The 12,085-nt window shown below is 46.2% G+C and overlaps 1 protein-coding gene across 4 annotated transcripts in view; it reads left to right on the top strand.

Moving 5' to 3' along the window:
• The window catches only part of LOC134454083 (acetyl-CoA carboxylase-like), a 132,582-nt gene extending 123,254 nt beyond the window's left edge, over positions 1–9,328 (top strand). For all 4 annotated transcript variants that reach the window (XM_063204859.1, XM_063204860.1, XM_063204861.1 and 1 more), the window contains 2 exons: positions 5,960–6,102; positions 7,779–9,328. In XM_063204859.1, the coding sequence (XP_063060929.1) occupies positions 5,960–6,102; positions 7,779–7,956 (321 nt within the window). In that variant the 3' untranslated portion in view covers positions 7,957–9,328. The remainder of the gene's footprint in view (positions 1–5,959; positions 6,103–7,778) is intronic.
• Positions 9,329–12,085: the final 2,757 nt, after the last annotated feature.

Here is a 12,085-nt window from a genome sequence, read left to right as displayed (position 1 = left end):
CACACACACAGCACACACAGCACACACAGCACACAGCAAGAGGCAGAGAGAGAGAGAGACAGGCCCTGGAGTGGTGCCAAGTTCCCAAGGTAGTGTACAAGTATCTTTAGAAGCCGGCGTCTTGTTAGCTAATACATTACACCAATCAGGGCGCGCTATCTTAAGCTACAATTAATCTGCACCCTGGCACGCGCTGATAGGACAGCAACATGCTGTTTCTTAATTAAAAGCAAACGGATTAAAAATGATTAATAACGGTATTAAATATTCTCATGGACTACAAGCACGGGGAAATCTGGGGCTTTCTTATGCGGGCTTAAAACGAAGAAGTCATTAACGCGCGCGCAATCTTCATAAGCCAGAGCTTTACTTTGTTTGGGATCAGAAGTTGCTTACTTCATGAATATACATTTTAGCAAGGCAAGGCGCGCGGCGCTATCAAGGCGGCGTCCAAAAGGCATCGTTGACGCCGGCGTCGGTGTGGCGTGGCAATTTTTGGGTGAGCTGCGTACGGAACTTGTTGACTTTTGATTCCGACATCTCCCCTAGTCCCTTTATAGTCTCCGTCTGGTGGGGTTAACCTCTTCCTGGCTGGCTGCATGGGTTTCCCTCAAATGAAAGCACAAAACATGACGTGTGTGTGTGTGTGTGTGTGTGTGTGTGTGTGTGTGTGTGTGTGTGTGTGTGTGTGTGTGTGTGTGTGTGTGTGTGTGTGTGTGTGTGTGTGTGTGTGTGTGTGTGTCTCTGTGTGTGTGTGTGTGTGCGCGCGCGTATGTGTGTGCTTATGTGTGTGCGTATGTGTGAATGTGTGTGCCTGACTGTGTGTGTGTATGTTTGTACACAGAATATTTAGTGTGTGTGTGTGTGTTACAGGTTAGCGCACCAAAGTGTATGTTCATGTGCATGTGTGTGTCTTTGTAACTGTGCCAGCCCTGCTGTGCCTGTAAGTGTTTGGCTGTATGAATAAAGCTGAAATGTCTCGTCATGTTAGCGTGGGTTCCTCAGCGCAGCGTACAAATGATCCTATATTTATGGCAAATGAAACGCCTTAAGACACAGCAGATATAAAGCATATATTTGCAGAGGATAATGTATGTATAATTGCGTCGACACAAAAAAACATATATGAAGTAATATGTACAGAGCCCATTTATTTTTAATCCTTTTTTATTTGCATTTGATGTATTGGATTAAGGATGTGTAAATATAGGTACTTATAGCTATAATATCACTCAAATAACACATAGCTGATTTAGCTTGGAGGTGTACACTGACTGCAAAACTGAGTAAACACACACACGCACACACATGCACACACACACAGGAATTGCGTCTTAAAGGTCTCATTTTATTTCAATTTTTGCAAACGTGTTTCTCCCCGTAATTTCTACTCACCGCACAGTTTGACTTTTCCAATTATGTCGGTGATTGATATTTTTGAAGCGCATCAATCATGGACACAGGATTGCACGAGCACAGTGGGGTGTGTGTGTGTGTGTGAATGTGCGTGTGTGTATGTGTGTGTGCGTGTGTGCGGAGGGGGCTAAATTATTCCTGCCCTCCGTTGTCAGCGATATGCAGGTGTGGTGGCACAAGACAAGCCGTTGGTGTGTGTGTGTGTGCGTTTGCGTTTGCAAAGAGATTCGGTCTGTGTGTGTGTGTGTGTGTGGGGGTGGGGGGGGGGGGGGCGGGGGGGGGGGGGGGGGGGGGGGGTTTCAGTTAGGGATGTGTGGGTGTGGATGTTGGGATTGGGTTGGGTGGTAGATTTGTATATATGATTGTTAAAATGTGGGAGGTGGGGGGGGTATAAGTACGATGGGAGGAGGGGATTGTTTCCTATTGTTTAGGTGGGTAGAGCAGTGGCCATTGTGTGGGGTGTGAGGGGATAGGGATGTTTTTTTGCATGTGTAGATGGGAGCTACGGTTGGGCAGAGGTGAGGACTGGTTACTGCACTGGCCTACAGGGCCCAGGCTTAGGGGCCCAATAGCCACAGGGGCCCTGAAGCCCAAGCCTCCATATTTCCATTCTCGTATTGCGTTACAATTACAATTTTAACATTTTTTTTCATGGGACACACCCCAACACCCCCAACAACATAGGGTCTCCCATTATCAGGCCTGAAACACCTAAATATTTTCATAAACTAGCAAAACCCCTTGAAGGGGGGCCTTTCTTGTCGTCTGGCCCAGGGGCCCATGGAGCCATAATCTGTCCCTGCGAATTAGTGCTTGTATGGGTATGGGAGTTGTATTTGGTGAATTGGGGGGGGGGGGGGTAGTAGTATTGCATGTGATTGTTTAGATGAGTGAAAGGGGTGGTGTTTGTGTGGGTATCATGGGGGTGGGGGGCAGTTGGGGTATGGGGGGAGGCGGGTAGGAGATTTTTGCATTTGATTGTTTAGACGAGTTGTAGAGGGGGTGGTGTCGGTGTGGGTATCGGGGAGGGGGCTAACAGATTTTTTGCATGTGATTGTGTGGTAATGACTCTTGCGGAGGGGGTTTATGTTGGGGCTTGTATCAACGGGAATGAGGCGTATGCACGTGTGCATGTGTGTGTGTGCGTGTGTGTGTGTGTGTGTGTGTGTGTGTGTGTGTGTGTGTGTGTGTGTGTGTGTGTGTGTGTGTGTGTGTGTGTGTGTGTGTGTGTGTGTGTGTGTGTGTGTGTGCGTGTGTGTGTGTATGTGTGTGTGTCTCCATCTCCCTCCCCACTATTTGGGCGCTGCATGGGCTATCGTCTCTCCTGTTAGCTGATTGGCCGAGCTGTCCTGCCGTGGCATTAGCCGCCAGCGAGGGGTACTTGGCCCCCGGGCCCCCGAAGGAGACAGTCATTACCACCCTCCTGTGCCAACGCGTGTATGTGTGTGTGTGAGTCTGTGTGTGTGTGTGTGTGTGTGTGTGTGTGTGTGTGTGTGTGTCTGTGTGTCTGTGTGTCTGTGTGTCTGTGTGTGCGCGTGTGTGCGCGTGTGTGTGCGAGCAAGTGTGTGTGCGCGTGCGCACATGCGAGTTTGTGTGTGTCTGTGAGTGGGTGTCCTTGTATTAAAATAGTAAGTGTATGTTTGCGGTCATGCATGCATGCATATTTCCCTGTATTAAAAACTAAGTGTCCGTATGTGTGTGTGAGAAAAAAAAAACTGTGTTCATGTGTGAATCTGCGTTGTTTGTGTGAGACTGTGTATATTTCTGTGGGTGTGTGTTCAAATAGGGTGCTTATGTGTTGATGATTCATATAATTGCATCTGTGTGTGTTTGTGTGTCTATGGGCTTGTGAACATGAATGTGCGTGTTTCGTATTTTGTGTTACCCACTCCCTCCCTAAAAATATGAATACCATGGAATCTTGTTGATTGGAAATAGAGAGGGGGGTGGTGCGTGTGCGTGTGCGTGTGCGTGTGCGTGTGCGTGTGCGTGTGCGTGTGCGTGTGCGTGTGAGAGAGAGAGAGGGGGGGGACGAGAGAGAGAGAGATAGAGAGAGAGAGAAGGGATGTTGTGCGTGTGTGAGAGAGAGAAATGAGAGAATGCAGTATTCTTGTTGTCGTGTGTGCGCTGGAGTTATTTGGTGATGCTGCATGTCGAGTGGAAACAGGTAGCAGGCGCTGGTGACTGTGTTCTGTTTAGAGACCAGTGACCACATTGCTTTGCTCCTCACATTAACATCATTTTAGCTATGCAGCCCAGTCCAGCTACGCTCATCCTCTCATTCTTGCCCTTTCTTTTTATTCTCTCTCTCTCTCTCTCTCTCTCTCTCTCTCTCTCTCTCTCTCTCTCTCTCTCTCTCTCTCCCTCATTTCATCATTATAAACATGCACTTAGTTGCCCCACGTTCAGTTTAGACTCTTGTTTCTTTTTTCTTTCTCAAACCCATGCACATTTTTCATTTTTCTCTTCCTAGATTCTCTTCTCCTCTCTCTCTCTCTCTCTCTCTCTCTCTCTCTCTCTCTCTCCCTCTCTCTCTCTCTCTCTCTCTCTCTCTCTCATCTTTCTTCCCCTGGCGTAGAGAAGGAGGTGTGGAGAATAGTATGGAAGTTTGCAACCCTAAAAGAGGAGGCGACGAATGCAGAAAGAGAGAAGGAGAGAAAGGAAGAGGGAGAGAGAGGGAGGGAAGGAGGAAGATTATGAGAGAGAAATATAGATGGGTGGAGAGGGGGAGAAGGAGGGAAGTTGAGGGAGAAGGAGATGGAGAGAGAGGGAGAAGGGGAGAGAGAGAGAGAAAGGGGCGCTCATGCGTTCACTCCTTCACAGCTTGTTCTTCCCTCAATGCCAGTCATCAATCATGGGCAGATTAATGATGGACAGCTAGGCACGACCAGCAGCCCCTCACGCACGCTCAGCTCAACTCAGCTGTGGGAGTGTGCGTGTATGTGTGCGCGTGTGTGTGTGTGCATTTTTGCATTTTCTTCTTTCGTTGTGCGTGTGTGTGTGGTTACAGACTGTGTGTGTGTGTGTGTGTGTGTGCGTGTGCGCGTGTGTGCGTGTGTGTGTGTGTGTGTGTGTTCGCTGTGTGTAGAGGCTGTGGACTGTATCTAACTTTACAGGGCAAGATTGTGTTGTGTGAGGGTCCTCTGTGTACTTCTGTGGATCACCATGGATATCGGTCTGATGGGCAAACAAATAGGACGAGCAGTTTTTTAAGGCTTGTGTGAATGCATGTATGTGAGTCTACGTGTTTGTGTGCGTTCGTGTGTGTGTGTGTGTGTGTGTGTGTGTGTGTGTGTGTGTGTGTGTGTGTGTGTGTGTGTGTGTGTGTGTGTGTGTGTGTGTGTGTGTGTGTGTGTGTGTGTGTGTGTGTGTGTGTGTGTGTGTGTGTGTGTGTGTGCGTGCGCATGTATGTGTGCATGTGTGTGTGTCTGTGTGTGTGCATTTGTGTGAGTGTGTGTTCATGTCCGTATATGACTCCATGTACATGCTTGTGGTTTCATATGTTGCGTGCAGCAAGCAGAAAGATCAGACAGATGCAATGATTTATTCCCAGCGTGAATTGCAGAGACAGGCAGTGTAACATACGTCTGTTCTTTGTGTGTGCGCGCACGTGTGTGTGTGCGTGTCTGCATGCATCAGTGGTGTGTCTGTGTTGTTGGCTGTGGTGCTTTTTGTATCCCTGATGTGTAACCTCTGAGAAATATTTAAGTCCTGTACATATACATTTGAAATATTGGATTCAAACAAAAAAAATCAAATCAACAGTGTGTGAGTAATGTAATAAGCCAATTGAGTCTGTGGGTTTGTATGTGTATAACCTAAGTTGGAGCACCACGCGAAGCGAAGTGCTGTAAAACTCCCCTTAGCCGTTATAAATCGAACACAAACCCACAAACTCAAGTGGCTTATTGCTTATCCAACACTGTAACAATGAATCGCTGACAATGTTGTTATAAAAAGTGCTGTATTAACAATGAATCTGCCTCGCGTCGTCCAGTTGAGAAAGTGGCTGGTTACCGCAGTAACACCACTGGGCATGCGCACGTTCATCGCGCTTCCAGACACAAACTCAGCGAGTCGAACGGCACACAGGAATGAAATGCCTTTGCCATCACACTGACGCTCCAACCAGAAACAGCACAAAGATGTTCTCTTCTGTAGTCTCCCTACCCCAACTGCACCGGATTCTCTCTATCAACTAAAACGCAAATGTGTAACTTTGTCGCGCAAAGAATCTTCCTTTGGAATGGTGTTTGTTTGTGGCCGATTAACCAACGCTTGGAACGCCCAATCAGCCAATCACAATTAAGAACCAGTGAGTGAATGTGTGTGTGTGTATTGTAATGTAATGTAGTGTGTGTGTTTGTGTGTTAAGGCCTACCTGTGGGACAGTAATAAAGGACGTATTGGAATGGCTTGAGGGGTATTTGTGTATGTGTAATATAATGTAAAGTAATGTAATATGTGTGTATGCATGCATGTGTGTGTGTGTGTAAAGTAATGTAATGTAATGTTGTGTGTGTGTCTGTGTTTGTGTGTTAAGGCCTACCTGTGGGACAGTAATAAGGACGTGGTGGAATGGTTGGAGCGACAGCAGAAGGCTGAGGAGGAGGAGGGGGGGCGCTCAGTCATCGAGGAGAACATCAAGTACATCAGGAGAGATGCACTGCTCAAGCAGATACACAGGTCAGTACTGTAACACACACACACACACATACATACACATATACACCCACACACACACACACACACACACACACACACACACACACACACACACACACACACACACACACACACACACACACACACACACACACACACACACACACACACACACACACACACACTCCTCAAGCAGATACACAGGTCAGTACTGTAACTAACACATACAGACAACATGAAGAATTCATGTCCACAAACATGAAGAATTCTCTCTATTTTCTTTGCTCTCCACACACAGGTACACTCAAATAAAAGAAATCCATATCTCAATATTTTATTTTTTAAGTTTTCTAAAATTAATCATCAAGATGTTAAAATTCAGGTAGAGTAAGATGTCAAATGATGTAGAAGTGTTATCTCTGCATCAGCAATATTGTAGATGTGGTTTTCATTGCGACCTGCATTGGATGGTAGACAATTGGAATCAGACTGCATATTGGCGTGGCACAGGGGCCATCACGGCTTGCTGCAATTTGCATAAGAATGATAGTGCTGCAGAATTGGTGAGATCGTACCAGAGCCCCTGGTGACTACCAGCCAAGGGATTCACTCCCGCATGTGCGCACGCACACACACACACACACACACACACACACACACACACACACACACACACACACACACACACACACACACACACACACACACACACACACACACACACACACACACACACACACACACAGACGCATAGCAGCCAGACACAAACTCTCAATCTCTCACTTTCACAGACTTATTGCAAACGATGTTTGGTGACACACACACGCACACACACATTCATGAAGTCCCGTGGGACTGTGTGTGTGTGTGTGTGTGTCTGTTTGTGTGTGTGAGGTGCCACATCAGCTGCAGATGTGCTATTAATTATTCCTTCACACCCTCCCATGCTTCACACAGCAGCCTGCTGATCATTAGTGTGCGTGTGTGCACGTGTGTGCACGTGTGTGCACGTGTGTGTGTGTGTGTGTGTGTGTGTGTGTGTGTGTGTGTGTGTGTGTGTGTGTGTGTGTGTGTGTGTGTGTGTGTGTGTGTGTGTGTGTGTGTGTGTGTGTGTGTGTGTGTGTGTGTGTGTGCGCGCGGGTGCGTGTGTGTGTGTGTTTGTATAAAGCGTAGAAGCTGTGTTGTTAGGACTCGTGACTGATGCTCACACACCAGAAGAGGGCTAACAATATCAATGTCTCTTCCTCGGTGCACAGTGGGTCAATGGGCTGAAACGTTGTACCATTACACCGCCGACCCAGGTTCGATTCTAGTCCTTTGACGATCCTTCCCCATCTCTCCATCCCTACTCGTTTCCTGTCAGACGTCCAAATTAAGGCATAATAAGTCCAAAAATATCTGAAAACAAAAACAATATCTGTTCCTGTGAGTGTAGGAGAAAGACAGTGGTTAGCAACTTTTGTTTTGTTTTGTTTTGTTTTGTGAAGACATAGCAACTGTGCAATCTTTTGCATTTTTTAATAATACAAAAAAACATTATGAGGTTACACAAAAATAGTAGATTATTACATGAATTGAATAAACTCTCTCTCTCTCTCTCTCTCTCTCTCTCTCTCTCTCTCTCTCTCTCTCTCTCTCTCTCGCTCTCTCTCTCTCTCTCTCCCCCCCCTCTCTCTCTCTCTCCCTCTCTCCTCTAGTCTGGTGGAGGGGAATGCGGAGGTGGCGGTTGACTCCATAGTGCATCTGGCTCAGCACATGTCTGCCCCCCAGAGGGCCGAGGTACTGCGCATCCTCTCACAGGTGGACACCCAGCCCCCTCCTCCTCCTCCTCCTGCTGCTGCTGCTGTTGCCGACGACACGGCTTCATCTTCCTAATACACCACACACACACACATACACACACACACACACACACACACACACACACACACACACACACACACACACACACACACACACACACACACACACACACACACACACACGTACACACTACTACTGTATTGCTGGACCAGACTCGGCACACAAATGGACCTCACTGGACTTAACTGGACCAGGACTTTAACTGGGCTGGGAGAACTGGTTTTGTTGGGTGAATCTCTCTCTCTCTCTCTCTCTCTCTCTCTCTCTCTCTCTCTCTCTCTCTCTCTCTCTCTCTCTCTGGCATGGTACAGATACAGTACAAAGCCTGAGACTTGTTAAGGGAATGGCACAACATGAGATGACTTCTATGATATTGCCAAAAGGATTACTAATTGCACAAATAAGCACAACAAAAAGCACTACTTGTGCATTATTGCCAAAAGCACACATAAAAGCAACATAATTCACATCATTCTACACGTCACTACATCTCCCCACCTCAACCTCTCTCTCTCTCTCTCTCTCTCTCTCTCTCTCTCTCTCTCTCTCTCTCTCTCTCTCTCTCTCTCTCTCTCTCTCTCTCTCTCTCTCTCGTCTTTATCTGTGTTTCTCTCTCCAGCACACACACACACACACACACACACACACACACACACACACACACACACACACACACACACACACACACACACACACACACAGAAAGTTACTGTCGATCTCAGGTCGTTTCCATTTTTAATCCCAAGTGCAATTATGAGTCCATGGTGCTATTGCAGCGCTACAGGCAAAATGAAGGCTTTAAAGAGATGGTAATATTTTCAAGATATGTTATGTTATTTTTCTATTTTTCTATGTGTAAATGGTAGCTTACACTAATGTTTTGAAACAGACGCACCTATGGGCAAAACCACTGACCAACAATGTCACAAACAACGCCACATGGAAGCGTGTTACAATCACTGTTGTCTCTGTCGACTTGAGGAAAGTTCTGGATGTTTTTCCTTTTCTGAACTTAAAACGGAGAAGATGAAGAGGATCGCCTTTCATTTCGCTCCTCTTTCTCTTCCACTCGCCGCTATTGACACTCTCAATAACAATCTGGGCATCAGTAAGTGCAGTGTATTGATTGGACGTGTGTGTGTGTGCGTGTGTGTGTGCATGCGTGCACGGCACGCGTTACCTCGCACATTGGGAGATTAAAACGGCCTCAGAAGAAGGGGTTCTTAATTGATGATCAAACGTGGCAGATTTAAATAGCTGTTGCCTGTGTGGGTGCGCGCGCGTGTGGGTGCGCGCGCGTGTGTGCGTGTGAGTGTGTGTCAGGCTGTAGGTAGCCAGGGGTGTGAAGTATGTCAGGGGTGCGTGTGGTTGAGATGGTGGTGAGGGGGGGGGGGGGGTACGAGGGTGGAATGGGAGTGTAGGGGGTGTGTGGGCGGTTGTAAGGCCTGGATGTGGGGGGGGTATCAAAGACCTGCAGAGGAGCTGGAGAGGCACACTCATTCACCACCGACCCTTTCATACTGACCCCAGGTCATATGCAGACAGACAGGCACCACACACACACACACACACACACACACACACACACACACACACACACACACACACACACACACCGTGAGATGTGACGCACACATGAAAGCACAGGCACGCTCACACACACGCGCACACACACACACACACACACACACACACACACACACACACACACACACACACACACACACACACACACACACACACACACACACACACACACACACACACACACACACACACACACACACACACACACACACATAACAACATGTCTACCTGCAAGCACAATGAGCTGTGAACCCCACAAGCACACTCAATCACATCTACCAACCAACTTGGGCAACATGGGCAGAGCTAATTATAGTTGTCAAAACGGAAATGTCACGTAATATTTGCACCCAGAACACTAAATATGACGGTTCTGCCAGATGAAATGTTCTACTGTATGTATTTGTGTACAAGCTTTTTTTTTGTTCTTGTGACCTTCTTGTCCTCGGATCTGCTGTCTGCTTGAGACGCAGTCAGCGATTTGTCAAATCTGTTTGTTCCTGTATTTAATTCTAATAAAGGAATCATGATTTAATAATTATATAAAAAAACTGTGTAGTGTGTGTTGTGGTGTTGAGTATAAATATGTATCACACCATGCTTTTATGATTATCTCTGTGAAATTGACTTTGAAGTTTAAATTTTCATCCGTATTGCTGATTCTAACCCATGGAAAATATATTGAGGAAGAATTATCTGTGATAGATTATTAGAATCCTGTCTAGTGAGCAAAAATACCAGCTAACCAAAAATACAGAACGCTATAATCCAAACCTTCTAAAGAGAAAGACAGAATTTGAACTTCTATAAATTGGAAGCAGGCATCCACTGGTCAATAAAGCCAAGTGCAGTAGAAGTAACCAGACATTTTGGCAAAACTGGATTCATTTTGAGATTGCAAAACACCCAGCCTTTTTTGTCTTGTGGCTAACTAGGTCCCTCCTTTTAAGAAAGTCAGTAATGCATTATGCATTATTCTGTACTTATTATGGTAAGTCAGTGTTAGTTTGGGCAGCATGAGCAAATTGTGTTTTACTCTCTCTATTGGTATACTGCACTTTCCCTTGTGTTCTGGCTATGCATGGCAGTGCCTTTGCAAATCATTGCAATAGTAAAGCTATGAGAAATGTTAGTGAGGTACACCCTAAATCCATCATGTGCTGTGCATTGTGCTGTGTTGTCCCTTTTTGCAGTCGGTGCATCAGAGCATGCCCAATGAATGCACCCCTCCTGGGATCCCTATTCACCTGCAGTGCTATCCTCAGGATATGTCATTCTGCACTGCTGATGCCTGAACTGACAAAAGACTTTTCTACTACTCTATAGTAGGTAGATGGGTGTGTGTGTGTGTGTGTGTGTGTGCGTGTGCATACGTGCATACGTTTATACGTTGGTTAGACCTAAATGAAACAAGGGACTAGCCCAGTGCACCTTGCACAAACGAGAGAAATATTTTTAGTTGAAATTTATTTTTAAAAACTATACATTGGGAGTGTTAATGAAATGCATTATTACTTGCACTGTTCAAATAGTGTTCATTTTGTTTTGGGGGGGGGGGAATTGAGGAGGTGTGTGTGTGCTTGTGTGCGTGCATGTTTGTGCATGTGTGCAAAGAGTGGGCAAACTACAGTGTGTGTGTGTGTGTGTGTGTGTACACGTGCCTACGCTTGCATGTGTGTGGTTGTGGACACCCTCAAATTTGAGTATTTCTTGAAGGGGGTCCTGCCTGTTCTGGCTTGTCTGTGCCTGCTGCCTGCCTTCAGCAGGATCGATCTGTTTTTCTGATTAGTGTCGGCATGTCCTGCTCCTAATGATGGTCAGCACTCCCCGCCGTTTGGACTCCGAAAATTAATTGGCGCTCGGCAATCCGAGCAGCTGAAAAGAGCAGAGCGCGCCTCGAAAATGAGAGCCTTCGGGTGAGGGTGGTGTAATTAATTACAAAGCATATTATTAAATCATCAGGACTTCCTGCCGTACTACTACTGTCGTTGAATTAGCCAGACAGATAATTGTAGGAGTCTTCGTTGTTTTATCTATGCACTGACTAGACAGTAAATGATTGGTGTCAATCTGACTCTAAAGGTGTTGTTGCATATAATTGTTCAGTCAAATCATTTGAAAAAAAAAAACACAATTATATAGGTTTCTGTATACTGGTTGTATACTTGTGCATTGTTCGGACACAGGTTTATTGAAGGTAATTGAAAAGATGCTTATTTTTATTTTTATTTTATTTATTTGATTGAAAACTAGATGCTCATTTTTGCTGCTACGCTGGTCTGACAGTGTACGAGTTTATTAGAGTCTACTTTGAGAAGCTGTAGTGGAATGGAGTGCAGCTCAGAGATCCTTGGTCCTGTCTCGCAACTCTCCAAATTCCTGTGCCCTGAAATCCTGCCCGGCCACTGGGTACCTTTTGTGCACTCCACAACACTGTTATGGCAATATTTGGAGGGGGTAGAATGGCTCCCCCCTAACACACGCTCACACACACGCACACACACACACACACACACACACAATCCTCTCCACCCAACCCCGCCTCCGCTTATCT

This window comes from Engraulis encrasicolus, chromosome 8 (genome assembly GCF_034702125.1).
Source record: "Engraulis encrasicolus isolate BLACKSEA-1 chromosome 8, IST_EnEncr_1.0, whole genome shotgun sequence".
NCBI classification, from domain to species: Eukaryota; Metazoa; Chordata; class Actinopteri; order Clupeiformes; family Engraulidae; genus Engraulis; species Engraulis encrasicolus.
Note: the sequence above shows the minus strand (reverse complement) of the source record. Positions and strands in the feature narration are given on the sequence as shown.